This window comes from Ischnura elegans, chromosome 7, assembly GCF_921293095.1.
Source record: "Ischnura elegans chromosome 7, ioIscEleg1.1, whole genome shotgun sequence".
Lineage (NCBI taxonomy): Eukaryota > Metazoa > Arthropoda > Insecta > Odonata > Coenagrionidae > Ischnura > Ischnura elegans.
Window position 1 is genome coordinate 22,540,724 of NC_060252.1, and position 15,476 is coordinate 22,556,199.

The 15,476-nt window shown below is 37.3% G+C and overlaps 1 protein-coding gene across 1 annotated transcript in view; it reads right to left on the reverse strand.

Moving 5' to 3' along the window:
- Nucleotides 1–15,476, reverse strand: part of LOC124162565 — a gene marked incomplete at its 3' end in the record, with an annotated part of 197,599 nt that overhangs the window by 10,951 nt on the left and 171,172 nt on the right. Inside the window, exons 7-9 of the mRNA XM_046539141.1 lie at nucleotides 14,238–14,400; nucleotides 12,343–12,420; nucleotides 3,487–3,692 (exon numbers count right to left, since the gene is read on the reverse strand). Coding sequence (XP_046395097.1) covers nucleotides 3,487–3,692; nucleotides 12,343–12,420; nucleotides 14,238–14,400 — 447 coding nt within the window. The remainder of the gene's footprint in view (nucleotides 1–3,486; nucleotides 3,693–12,342; nucleotides 12,421–14,237; nucleotides 14,401–15,476) is intronic.

A 15,476-nucleotide genomic window follows, 5' to 3' on the forward strand; every position in this document is an offset into this window, starting at 1 on the left:
ATTAGTTAGTCAATCACTTTTATTCCTTAACCATCTTACTATAACAAAACCTTGCATCATAAAAAATATCACAATAAATGTATATGTACTTAAAATTATTATGTAATATTCGTGAAAACCATCATAAAATAATTAATGTAACTTTATTTTTATTTACATGACCGGGACCGACAGGTACAATGTGGGAAATAAGCATCCTAATAAGGTTAGTGCCATCACAATCATTGTGCAAGAAAATTGGTTTTCTTACTGACAGCATGTTATTCTTCAGCTACATTCAGGCGAAACAAACAATATATATTATTTATTTATTCAGTTATTCCGTTATTTTAGAGTGCTTCCCGGACTCAATGAGAGCTTTCTTTACCGGTTGGCAATCTTTTTAGTGGCGATAACATGGTGACACTCGTATAATTAATGCTCCATGTAAGGCCTGGTTTCGAAGCCCACACATCAGTGGCTGTGTGATCACGGATACAGCAAAGTGGTTTGCACGAATGCTTCAAAACCACTGCTCGACATTAGAAACTACACTGTCAGGCACCACGCCACATAGTAGAGTCTGGCGATAACATGATTGTACTCGTATTATTAATGCTCCATGTAGGGCCTTGTTTCAAAAACCACACATCCGTGGCTTTGTAATCTTGGATATAGAAAAGTGGTCTGCATGAATGCTTCAAAACCATGCTCGACGTCGGAAACTAGATTGTCAGGCACCACGCCACGCAGTCGCGTCTCGCACAAGTGGCCCGGGTTGCAACTGCTGTCGGATGTGTATCCGTGATCACAGAGCGCGGTCGCTCACTGCGAGGCTTGGAAAACAGGAACACAGTGCTCCCGTGAATGCAGCTAGCGTGCGGTCGCTTCCATTTCACACAGAGGGGATTCTAACGGAAATAATAAGCCTGGTGTATCGTTAGCATTAAAGCAGTAATTCCGATTATTTTGCGTCTGATTTTTTTTTTGTAAAGATCGCGGAAAAAAATGAGCAAGAGTGAAAATCATGCACGGATAATCCGCAACCCGGATAAACCACAGCCTAATAATCTGGAGTCTGCTGTACTTGCAGCTTTCCTGCCCTGATTGCGACCTGCAGAGGTCACCTGAATGGTACGCATAAGATAGTCTTTGTTCGATGCCTCTGAAATGCTCAGTTTAATTCTACCGCCAAAACTTCCCCACACACTTCCTCTTCCCTTGTTTTTTCTTCATAGTACCTTCCTTTGCACTCAGCTGTGGTCAAATAATTCATAAGGACTCATGGACATACAAAGTCTCCGACTTATATGGTGAAAAAGGAAAGACAATGCGGCACGTTTGAATTTCCCTTGTTAGAATTTGGTCTTAACATAGTAAAATGCCATCAGAAAGGAAACAGATTTTCTCACCATAACAGTGGCACAAACTTTGATGGGATACTTTTTTCTTCGACAATATTTCCTACCCTAATATGAACAAAAATATGTATTCAACTGATTAGTGACATGCATTCAAAACAGTAAGTGAATTAAGTCTTATGAAGCAAAAAAACTGGCAAGTGGACAAGAGTGAAGTGAATCAAATGCATGCCAATCTGCTACAGAGTCAGCATGGGAGAAAGGCAAATGAATTTACATTAAATTCCACTGGATACCCTACATTCATTCAAATGCCTCGAGTATTTTTCCTGACATTGCATTTTGATAATTTAAACATGCAATTTTAATACCTCTGAGTTGGGAAATATTGTAAGATAAATTAGAGTGAATTGATGAAATATGAATGGGTCGGAAGCCTAAGGGTATAAGTGATTTTTTCTCAACAGAGTTAAGTAAAGTTAATTTTTAGAATAAATACACAAAAACCTGGTTGCCAAGGGAAACGAGTGAGTCTCTGTTCTGTGCTGACATCGAGTGGAAAATCAAATGCACTACTAAACATCTAATTGATCTCGTTTGTTTCCTACCTACCTATACCTAATTTCTGTGCCTAACTCTGCATAGAAAAGAGAAATCACTTATACCCCTTGTCTTCCAACCCACTTATATAAGCAATGAAAATCGGGGCCTCAGATCACAAGAGGCAAAGTGAAAATTAATCTCATTTAAAATTAAATCACGGAGATTGAGTGATAGTTATGCTAAAGTAGCAAATGCAAGTTGACACTACTTAAAAATACAAGTTGACACTAATCCTAAAATGAATGTACTAATTTGAATTAATGCTCATTTAAAGTTAAATGTACTCTCTCTATACTATCCATTAGGATTCACTAAATTACTTTAAAAATGACCCATTCCAATGTTTTGGATGCTAACAACAACCATAGCATCTTTTAATTTACATTCCGCATGGATGATAACTTATTCAACTACACAGGTGAGTGGGAAACAAGGTCTATAGAGCAAGAAGAGTTCTCTTCCATGATTGCAGGTGCTCAGAAGGAAATGGAAGATGGTAAGGGTATTATAAGTAACTGAGCACTCACGTAAGTAAGCAACACAGTCAAACTACCAATAAACTGAATTTGCTCTCTGAGAGAAATGCTGGTTCTATTGCATTGGAGAATAGACAATCTATGTTTCTCTCAAAAGTACTACACATACACAATGATTGCCATGCGGGAAAATAATTCTCTTGGACCCACAGACTTCTGCCTTTTCACATGACAGTAATGCTTGATTACTCACACATCTTCACTTTGGGGATGACACCTTCACAGCTAAAAAAAAACTATTTAGTGACAAGTTTTTTAAGCCATTCCCTCTGATTTTCCAATATATAATTCCATTGGCAGAGTGTCGAGAAAGCAAAATGGCACTACCACTTGGGATATTGGTATCAAACCAAGGGATTAATTTGCAATTCTCACATCAAATTATCATACAACATATTTGCCCAATTTTTTTGATACATTATGTCATTAGTGGTGGCGTTAAGCTCTTAATTGTTTCTTTTACCTCATTATAGCATCATGCACCGTAAAATAACCTCACAGTCTATGCATCAAGTAGTGAATCCATGAGATATATTTATCTAATGGCCTTGCATACAGAATATCCCTGGCTGCTGTGTGCTAACGCAACAGGAAAGATGCTTGGGCTTACTGTTTCAATATTTGGGCAGGCTTCAGGTGCATTTTGAAACAAGTGAGTGGTACCTCAAGGGAATGTTATGTGACCTCTAACAAGCAAGGTAGGTACAAGTTAGAGTAAGAAGGGAGGGTAGTTAATTGCCCTAATAATGAAAGGAAAAGTTTGAGCCTTAAAGAAAAGAAGGGCCTGAAAGAACAGGGAAGAGGAGATGGTTGAGTGCACCAGAATATTTTTCCTGCAGTCGCAACAAAAAAAGTCTTTTGACTGCGTAAAAAGTTACTTGTATACACATTTCTGGGTTTGAAATCACATATAGTTTGAAAATCTTTGTTCAAGGCTCTATAGATGGAAACTTTCTTCTGCAACATGTATGTTACAAATGAAGAAACAGAGTGGATGTCAAACTCACCTTGAAGAGTCCGTTCTCTTCCAAACTGATGGACAGCCGAGTGTAGCTCTCGAGCAGGTTGTTCTCGGGAATGATGCCTAAGGACGTGGTGGCCTCACCAGGGATACTACTGACGCCTCCCGTGCTGCTACCGCCCGACAGCGTTGGATCCGTCGGCATATGAAGCAGAGCCGGCGTCGATTGGCTCTCTTCTTGGTGGGACATTGCTGCATGGGAAGAATTTGTACGTTCATGGCACAATCAGAACATAAATACTTAATGTTTCTAAGAGTTTTCAACTTAAAAATTAGACTCAAAGTGATAAGAATCCCCAGTATCAGTGGTGGATCTATGGGGGGAGGGGGGCTAAGGGGGCCATAGCCCCCCTCTTGGGTATCCAATTAACACTAGATAGAATGGCAATTTTTTTCCCGACTCCCACTACTGCTGGAATTTTTTAACCCCCACTTGTCCCTACCATGGATATACCACTGCCCTGTATAATATAAAAGCTGTCCCTGTTCAAAATTCCTATGTGATGGTCATAGGGTATTGGTATTCATAAACAATGACCGTTAATGGGATGTGATGGATTTTTACAGGCACATAGCGAGAGCCATGAAATGCTTTTAAGCCTAGAGTGCCACAACAAATGAAATACCAAAGTACATATTTTTATTCTCACTTAAATTCGATTACCAAACTGAAATATTTCATTTAAAGGCAACTAAATGAATATTTTTGAAGTGGTCAACCTTTTATTTCCCCACATCCAATTCCCAATAAATCCGAAGACAGGATATCCAAATGTCATTTAAAGTTGGACAGAAAGAAATCTCTGAAACTGGTTTTTTGAATATCTCAAACAATCATTAAAGGGGAGGAGAACATATGTTATCCTGCAGCCCAAGGGCTTGTGTCCGATGGATCACAAAATGACTGAATATGTTCGAAGACAGGATATCCATGTGGCACTTAAGGTAGGATGGAAAATAAGTCCGAAACTGGTTTTTAGGCTGTCTCAAGCAATCATCCTCAGGGATGAGAACCGGTCGCCCATGGCTGCGCTATGTTCAGTTATGGCGTAAAAAAATTCTTCCCCATTCTGCCATTCTCTTGTAAGTTAAAATTACTAAACACATAACTTACCACCCACTTTTTTTTTAGAGTTGGTAACTTTATGTAGAGTTACTCACTAGGGGAGAACATTTCATTTAGGGAAGGAATTGTCCAGAGGAAAGTAAACTAAATCAATTAGGAAAATCAACAAACCCCAGGAGGCAAATGCACAAGGTCAAGAAGCAGCTGATAAGAGGGGGACAACATGCAATGAGCGCATGACATCAATTAATCTGCTAAATGGTCAAGGCAATCGGTTTCTGGTTGCAATTAGCTCCTGACATAAGCTATGCATCAAAAAATGGCAAAATTCAGGTCACCTTGTTTTCCACTCACAATCACTATTAAAAATAAAATTAAATTTCTGAACAAGCCAATTGAGAACTAACCAATCAGGAGTCTGATAATTTTCTATGGAAATTGGGCAAATGGATAAACTGTCTGCAAAAAAAAAGCAAGTTTTTCTGTCTTTCATGGAGAAATACTCCGAGAGTTAGACAGAGAGTTGTTTTATCAATTATTTCATCGACATTAAATAACATGGTAACAATTAAACTCTCTGTAAATTTTGTAAATAACAAAATTTTAACATTAAAACTTAAGAGACTTATAACGGCACAGAAACTTCACACCTGATATGATGATGAACCCTGACAGAGATGGGTAGAGTACAAAAAAAAAACAACTCGGTTACAAGTACCAGTTACAATTTCAAAAAGTTACTAGTTACAAATTTTCCTAAAACATTTTTAAAACTGCCTCAGAGGTTCATACAGGAGTATATATTGAATATTTTCTCAAAGCACATTGCCTTTGGTTGGTACTTCGGTAGATTCACACGCAGAGGAATATGAAAGTTCACACAAAGCTGAAGGCAGATGGCAGTTAGCACAGTCATAATGGCAAAGTAATAACTACTTTCAGTAAGAAAATGAGTAGATAACACGCCATAGCTACAGTTTTTCAAATGCAATGATTAAAATTAAAAGATACCTGAACTGTAATTGCTACCAGCAACTCGGGTCACTTTTACTCGGGTATCTCCGAACACTGCACACTCGACTTCTAAAATATCCAATATTGCTTTCATACCATTGATTTTGCAAAGTGTACTATGTATTGTATAATGGAATAAGCTTCCCTTCAGTTTACGAGAACTTCTCTAAATATATGAATAGAATAAACATAAAAATTTAAATATCAAGCCATGAAAAGCCAAAAACAAAAACATTAAAAATGAGTGCATAGCAGCATGTAAAAAGTATGCATATTTTGATCATCCACACCAAAAACTGTTTTCCACGGACATCGCTCCTTGTGAGCAATCTCAACTACTTCATCCAAATGATCCCTTGTGCTTGTTTTTAGATGTACATCTATCATAGATTTCCTTTAGCATTTCATTTAAGCATAATGCTGTTAGAGCATCAAGCATTCCTTTACCATGAAGTGTGAGAGAAGAAAAAGCAACACAATGGACCCAAGGGCAAACATACATTTATTTGACTTTTGTAATTTTGTTTTTCAACCAAAGGATTGGAATCCTATAAAGCATGCTGTTATTCGTGATGGTTCGTCATCCCTGAAGATGAAAACCCCAGAGTAGCATAATTAAACCAGAGAAAAAGCAGTGAATTAATTTGTTTGCTTGTACGGGGACGTTCAAGTATCACGCAAGCACTCCTTGGGGGAGAGAGAGTTACATAAGTTTACTTAATTTTCCTGTAAAGAGTGAGGGGGTGCACTGAATAGTAGAGGCCTTCACGTTGTAGAAATCCATCTTACTGATTTGTGAATGAAAAACTTTGCTGTTTCTACAATTTGGAACTAGTCAGGAAAATAAAGTTCCAAATTGCAGAAACAGCAAAGTTTTTCATTCACAAATCAGTGAGAGTGAGGGGGGTTCATAGCATATCCTCCGTAAGACAAGAAGGAAACTCTTCCCGTTTAGCATAAAAAAGGAGAAATGATGAAGTAGAGTATATTGTGCAGTGCAGAGAATGCCCAGGTAATACATCGAAAAAGGTGAACTAAAAATTATTTGTTCTCATGGATTCCTGGCTTCTACCATATTGTTTCATATCTGATGACAGTAATTTCGTGGAGTTGCAAAATGTAGAGCATGCCAAAGTGATTTAAGTGGCAATAGTTTTTCAGCCAGGTTTACTCTGATTGGATGAAGTTGCTGTTTTTGGGCTTTAGGGTGGTGGAGGGGGGGTTCTGTTTAGAGAGTCTTTAAAGTCTTTCTTTGACAACAGATAACGGGAGTCACCGAGGACTGAACATCTAAGAGTCACCACGAAAAAAAGACTTCCATATGCATGCTCAGCATTTGCTGAGCATGCATAAACTGCACCCAGACTAGTCAAAATGCTAAAAAACTTAAAGAGAATGGGTACATAACCACTCCACCACATGAGGAAGATGCTATCACCTAAGTTCATAAATTGAGCATCAAACTCCACTTCTGACTTATGATGCTGGTAGGATAGCCAGCAAAACTGTCATCATCAGATATGAAACTATGCTATGAAGACCTAGAAATCATGACAGAGGCCTTTGATATAAATTTTATTATTATTAAATATTACTTTAGAACTTTTACAGTAGATACACTATTTTAGAATATTCATTGCTGACATTGCTAAAAGAAACGCTCCACAATTTTTAAGAAATGTAGTTTTCTTTGCTCAAGCAAATGAAAAAAATCAGGAAATCAATTCAGTAACCAAGGGAGTGATGGAGGGGGAAGGTGCTTGGCAAATGCTTAATTTTGCTTACAAATAGGGAGGGGAGGTCAAAAATATCCAAAATGAGGCGTAGTAAGTAATACTTGAACGCTCCCTGAATGCCATAATCTCAGATAAGAGTTTCCAAGCATTTTTATCACTAAAAAATGAATTTCAGAGCTGATGTTCCTCTCGCCATATTTCAAAACAGTGTCCTCCCTTGGAACCACCTTTCACTTACGACCCTAGGTTACTGCCAAGGCAGAAATTCAAAGAACCAATGTCCCTTAAACTATGCAACAAAATGATCAATGGATTCTTATCATTATGGATTAATCCTTCAATTTTGTAGGCATATTTAATTATGGTTTTGCTAGTGTTGTCTCTGTGGCAGTGCCAGTTGCCATGAATATAATGTCCTTGGTAATTATGCAGGGACGGAAAACAAACCGGTAGTATAAGAAAGGGAGACTTATGCTTTGAAATAAGTTTCCCCGGCTAATGGACAACAGGAAAATAAATAAATTCCTAGGAATTGCAAGGATTCGTTGGATTTTTTTGCATTGTGAATGCGCTGCGGAGAGCAGGGAGCTCTCTCTCTATCGGAGAAGGGATAAAGCGGGTAGCGCTCCCCGTGGTGAGGGTGCCCAGTCCTCGAAAGATGCCTCTGTGCTCTCTGCCACTAGGTTGGGCCGAGTTCAAGCAACCGCGGAAAGGACGGCAATAAAATCCTAAGGAAAGGCTGCCAGTGGTAAGAAAATCTGGTCAAACGTAGAAAAACGTTTTTCCCGCACTCACCATGGAGACCGTATTAAAAACGTTCCCGCAGCCCAAGGGTTGAAGAATAGATATTATATAAATATTATAAATAGGAATTCTATTTATATAATATATTATAAATTACATAAATATTATATAAATAGAATTCCCCATAATAGTATTTTTTCAAGGAAAATGTACTCTAAATCCTTCAAAATCATCTGAAATAATGCCAATTAAATAAAAAAATGATTCAAACCCTAAGATTAGTTTGGATAGGAAAGGGTAGGGGACAAGTCCTTTCCCTCTGGCCAATTTTTGAGGATTTTGGACTAGGGTGCCCCAAGACCTTTCAATCACGACTAATCCCCAGACGAGCGTTATTTGGCTTTTCATCTGACCACAGGGACTGGACCGAAGCCATTGGACACCACTCAACACGAGGACATACACAATGTGCAAGGTCTTCCTTGAGAAAGCTTATTCGACATAATTTCAAAAGAAAAAAACTCAACTGACATATGGTATTATTCCATTCTAAGATGCCTGGGGTTCAGGAATAGGCCTGCATAATAAAAACAAATATTTAAAAAATGATATCTATATTCTCTTAAACTTGATTTTGTGGTCTAGAACAATTCTGAAAAATATTTTTCTTAAAAAAACAAATTAGTAATAGAAATATAGTTAGCGAGCCTCTTTGCCATCAATGCAGAATATAAACCTCATCTTGTGCTCTTTTGGTAAAATACATTATATTTCACCCTAAATCAGTAAATGTAAAACATAATTAAATTACATTATTGGATTTAAGTAAAACATGATGGGGGGCCATGCTATGTTAAATAATCCTTGGTTGAATACAGTTGATTTGAAAAGAGACTCCAGACAATTTTCCATAGGCCTATTTCATGGGACAAGCAACATTTCTGACAGCAGATTAGCAGCGTTATACAACTTAACATTAATTTAAATGTATGTGATTACCTTAGTACGGTTGGGCGTTTTGTGTCATAAAACTAAAGATCATACAATTGAGAATGACTTCCTATAGAAATACATGTATTTATGCAAGGCAAAGCCACATTCGTCACGCAACTGATGGATGTTCAGCTGAGGTTCCATGACATGATGTCTACTCGTATATGTAACACTAGAACAACGTAGTGAACCATTTTTGCATTGGCGTACAGTCCTTCTTGGCAAAATTTCATTTATTTCCTAAAAACATTTCCACGGCAGATACCCGACTTCACTAAAACTTAAGGTCTTTTCAGTGGATGAAAAGTCACGGAAAGTCAAATTCATTAAAAGAAATTGGTGAATAGAGCAAGGGAAAAAATTTCATTGGCTCACTCCATCATTCTAGAGTTAAACAAGTTGAACAATGCCAAGCCCTGGATGGTGGAAACTCACCCACGCTGGATTCAAATCCACGACTTATAAATTGGCAAGCAAGGATTACCCAGCTGCCACTGAGGCCACCAAAATAAGTACTATGTAAGGGTGTGTTCATGTAGAATGCTAGTTGCCAGTGCAGATAAGTGCGAGTAAAAGTTTGTTGTTTCGTATGTGTCTGTTCACAGACAAAGCTTGTTCCGACTTGCCGGCACCAGCTGTAAGCGCCTCCTGGGAAGCCAGAATGTTTGAAACATTATTTTCAGCATCTAAAATGCCGGCAGACTCTGACTGTATAGGAGTAAAGTGCGGTGTGGTTCGTGACTCACTTGAAGAAGACATCTCGACTTGTTTCCAGCTTTTTACATGAAAGACCACAATAATTGTCTGCACTTGTAAATGCCGGAAACAAGCTGCTGGTTTTCAGTCGCTTGTAACCAGCATTTTATGTGAACGCACCCTAAGGGGAGGGGAGAATTTAACGCATGGCGTTGGAAGCTTTGAGAGCCTCCTGCTCTACCCACTAGACTAAGGTTTCACTTTAATGTATGAACCCTCCCCTGAATAATGTGTGAGATGTTCAAGCTACTGCACCTCTGTCTTGGGTGAGCTCTACCTTCACCCATCCAAATCAACCCACAGTTTGAAGGATATAATGGTTTCCTATTATTTTTTTATTGCCTAAATCAAAAGATCATTACTCCTGGAGTACGTATTTTACGCTTTCAGATTTTTAAATGACGATATCTATTTTTAGTGATGCAATGAAAAGTGAAAATTTTCAAGCACGCGAAAACGCGACAGCTAAGTATGAATGCTGGGACAATCACGTGTGACGCCATTCTGATTCCGGCTGCCGAGGTGCGAGGCTATGAGTGCCGCCACGATGCAGGCTGCTAGCAGGTAGCGCTTGGCTTAAATAAGGATTATTAATATCCTATCAAATGAAGGAAACTTTCCGACCATAGGTAGTTTTAATGGGTAATTATTAAGAGATGTTTCCCTGAGCTCTGTGCCTCATGCATTGGTAGTCTCAGATAATGTAAAACTCCTATCTACTCGTATAGCATCTAGGTCCCTGTGACATCACATGGAGTGGCATCGCATGGGTGCTAACGCTAGTGCTAGCCTTTTTCAAATGCGGTTAAAATTGACCATTGCCATTCGTCTAAACTGGGATTTCTAAAACCAAATAATTTTATATATTATGGAATACAGTAATGATGGGTAACAAATCGCAATCAATGCCTTTCGTTTTCTTTGATGAAGTAAACTACCCTATTGTTTGTGTGACGGAAAAACCATGATGAAGAATTTCCAAGCATTTCTAAGTGTTCAGTCACAGAGTCCAAAAGTGGAGGAACTGCAAGCATATTCAAACGAAACATTTTTGCTCTCTAAGTGCAGGATTTAAGTAAGCATTCAAAGAACATCTTACCACAAGCCAGAGGAAAGATGAAACAAAAAAATCAAAAATGCTCCAAATCCTTAATCTAGGCATATGAGTAGACCATGCAAAACAGTACACCATAGAAAATGAGCCTTTTGACTACCAGTGGAATCAAAATGACGTGCCCCCATCATTTAAACATATGCATCCAAGTCTGTTGCCACGACACTATCATAATGTGCAATATATTTTAAATGCAATTTATTGTCCAAGTTAACTTATTTTTGTACATATAATTAATTCAAGGATACAGATGCAAAATTCCTATGTCAACCTCTGCATATTTTACAGTTAGCAGTCAACTTCGTCCACTTAGAAACTCATTATAGCCAGAATCGCAAAATATAGAGCTGTAATACTTCTTAGAGAGCTGAAAATATAAATCACGATACAAATAATATGGAAATAAGAATTATGCTTTCAGCATAAATAATAAAAAAATTTAAAATATTCACTAGTTTAACATTTTTATCAATACCAAAAATTAAAAGTTATGGAACATGACGAATTTATTTATTCATAATTATTCTAATATTCATTAATATAAGTTTATAATTATTTAAGGGTGTAACTAATTTTCCATTGATAATGCAATAAATGATCTCTCTTTCATTATTTACATACAATGTCATTTATATTACGAAGCAATGATCAATTTTCAGATCATTGGAAAACAGCAAACTTTTTCATTTTCCCTTAATTTGATTTTTTGATATTAGTAAAATGTAATATGTAACTAGATGTTTTGACATTTTTGATTATTTATTATAAAATTATACATTATTTGTTATACGATTATATATTATTTGCTATAATTATCATAAAAACAACTCAATGCATTACTCTGGTTATGATCTTATTTGTATATTTATTTTTTCAGGTTTTGGTGTTATGTGAATGTTCTAGGCTTTGGACTTGTTGCTTCAAATGACTTTCAAGGTTGAAGAAATTGAGAAAATGGCTAATTTAGGGTTCTCAGACTTCGTAATTTGATTGTTGCATCAGTAACATTGGATCAATCATACATTTGAAAACATATTGACCATGACAACTAATTTCACTCCAATGAAGTGCACATTTTGATAGAATTGAGACAGCGTATAACAAGTTAGGAATGTTTTAAGCACTTAAAGCACATAATTTTGACAGTGACCATAAATGTATATAAAATAATACCTTCACAACATTCTACTTAACTATGGAAAGGTGCAAAATTAAAGATTCAAAGTTGAAAAGAAAAATCATGAAAAAATTCAATTAGAAAATCTACCATGAGATGATATAAAAAAATGGGATTTCTCATGGTATGGAATTAAGTTATCAATTGTCAAAATTTCTTTCAATGGTCCAAGGTGGGATAAGAGAAACACAACCACATTTGGCACAGTAGGTATTCAACATTAAACTCTAGTGTGATCTTACCTTCAAGGTTAAAATTGAGCCCCCACCTCTCACATTGATAGAGTAACCAAGTCTTTTCAGCTTCCAAAGAAAGTTCACCTGTTTCATAGTTTTTGGCAATTGGAGAGAGGTTGGAAGAGATGGGCAATAATATGTGGTAAAGAAAGGTTCAGAATTGGTAAGGATGGGATGGAAAAACGTCATTGAATCAGCAAGATTTTTGTTTCTTTCTGGGCCATAGCTTACAACAACAAGACATTACTTTTTGTTCTGGAAAACTCAAAGCTTTCTTTAACAATGGAAATCCAACGGAACCATGATCTTGAAACTAAGAAAGCAAATGAACTAGAGTGAAATTATAAAAAAAACATTGAAATTGAGCAAGAAATGAATTCAAAATGGAAGATCAGAAAGACCACTGCCAGAAATTCAAGGTTTTGGGTGAGAAACAAGAGAAATCATAATAAATCAACACAATACTTATAGTTTTTTGCATAATATATTTGCAGGAATGAATTGATAATAACTCACTAAAATGATCAGAATGATGAAATAGTGCATGTAAAAAAATAATACAGATCTATAATAGGAAACATTTAAAAAATGAAATATGCAGTTCAGCTGCCAAAAATATCCCTTTCAAAATATTTTAGGAGCTTTGAGGAATTTCAAGATTTCCAGTTCCTGTACACCACTAACCGATAGGGGAAGGGGCATCTCGAAGGGAGACGCCCTTCCCAAAGCACTCCTTATCCATACGCGGACAACATTGAAAGTTTCTCTTCACAGTTTTAAATTTAAAATAGCACTACATGAAATAATTAAAACCATGTGATGGTAATGTGGGGATTATACAAAAGCTGTGAAGTAATAACTTATTCAATAAAAAGGGTAAATAAACATGCACTTGAGTTCAAGCCACCTGGACCATGCTAAAACAGGTAAAAAGTCTCACACTAGAATATTAGTAGAATTAAATGAAATGAAAATCATAATGTGCACGAAGATATAAATATCTGCAGGCATGAATGTGCTGAACGCACGGACCAAACAAAGTAGCACAATGTTTCGTCTTTCAAATGAAAAATAAATGAACAGTCTCGGTTTTTTGTACTCATTAATAACAGTGGTGGGTTAGTTGGGAATTAGGATGTCATGAGTCCTTCACAAGGGGTTGTAGTGCCACTCAAATAAATCTCCTTAGGGCTCCCACCCCTCAAATAAGTAGACTGACATGCCAATCATATATCTACATCCACAACCCTGAAAAATATCAAGATCTCCCAACACCACCGACCACTCATTAGAGAGCTTCATTTCCAGCACAGCTACAAAATATGGTGCGACACTAAATCATTCTCTATAGAGCAGTCCATGTCTAATAAGTATGCTAAAAGCATTTCCATAAATAACTTCACTGCAGTGAGTGCACCAAATGGAATGCAAAAATGCGATCATTGTCTCAGCCAGGGTTAGAAGTAGGGCACTCAGCCAAACGGAAACAGCAAAACAAAAACAATTTGTGCCATATGACTCGACAAGGGTTCTCAGCCATCCAGATAATTCTTCACCATTACAGCATGAGAGAATGGAATCATTCATACAAATGCATTTTCTGTTACAGCGATAATTCATTCAATTCTCGAATACTCTTTCTCTCTTGTGAACACCAGCATAATTACAGCATGGGGAACACAATAAAAAAGGCACAACAGCAACCATTATGTGGGAAAACAGGTCTTTTTAGGTATCATGCACTGCGCGACGGCTAGCTCTTACGCAGCCGTCGCTAGAGCCCCATCTGTGGCAGATGAGTACGATGCGAAACTGCTCCATGCCAGGGAGGGTGTCCCAAGGGTTGGGGGGAATGTAAGGGACCACCGAGCCCCCAGCCAGGGGGACCACATCGCCCTTACGTGAGACGACCGTGTCTGGGGGGTAGCGGAAGCTGAAGATCCAATCCTCCTCCACTTTGAGGATTCTGCCCGTGATGCGTGCGTAGAACTCATAGTTCTCCCGACCAAACAAGTTGCTCACCCCAAAGTTGTCGATCAGGAATTTCATTATCCTCGTCGCAACCTGAAGAAGAAAAAAAGCACAACATTCTCAGTTTCATGAACATGAACTAACGTCTACACATTTCAAGAACAAAAAAAAGAGGAGAAAACAGCACAAACAGATTATGAGATAAAAAAGATTCCACTATAGACAAGATGTTACCGAAGAATTTACAGAGCTTCCAAAGAGATTAAGATTCGAACTTTCATGAGAGACGAAGTATCCAGCCAATGGATGCCAGAACGCTAGGGATGAGTCGGATCAACTCTTACATTCATGGTTACACCACCTCAAGCTCAGAAGCAGAACCTAGGCCAAAAAGAATCTGTACCAAATTTTAACCCAAGACTAATGTAAAATAATCAATAAAAAAAAGGTGGAGTGATATGCTATGGAACCAATCACTTGTCAGAATACTGCATATTTGCATTAATTATTTTGGGTAGTTTTCATAATTAGTATAATGAAAATCATTATCAGCTTTTGGAAATAAATCTATAGAAATGAAACACTTGATAAAGAACCAGGACCAAGAACTGATGCCAGAAACCAAACCAGAATCAGAAGGCAGAAGGACCTCAGAACAATCATTTGAAACACATACCAACAGTACCTATGAATTGAAATAAATTTAAAACAGATGATCAACATAAACATCAATGAAACTCCTTAGTTCAAGGTCATTTAATAAAATAATGAAGAGTTTCAACTATCCCAAATCAAGAGTCATAAATACACACTTTTTGAATAATTATAATAAAAGGTTAAATTTAAGTGTAATCATGCATCAGATAACTTCCTCCTATAGAGGTAAGTGACTGAATGTGAAACTCACAAAGGTATTTCCACAGAATGATGAATATGTAATGCAAAAACAAGCACAAGGAGCTAAATGTCCCATGAAATAGATAAAAGAATAAGCAGCCTCCAGGAGAAACAAGGATAGAAAACCCACGAATAAGGTAGAAAGTCAAACCTCTTCACAAGAAAACACTTCATTGCATTACAGTTGCACACTTTCAGGTATTATTCATTGATTAGAGATTGGGACATTTCAGAACATGAAAAAAGTGTCCGAAGAATAACAGAAGACCACC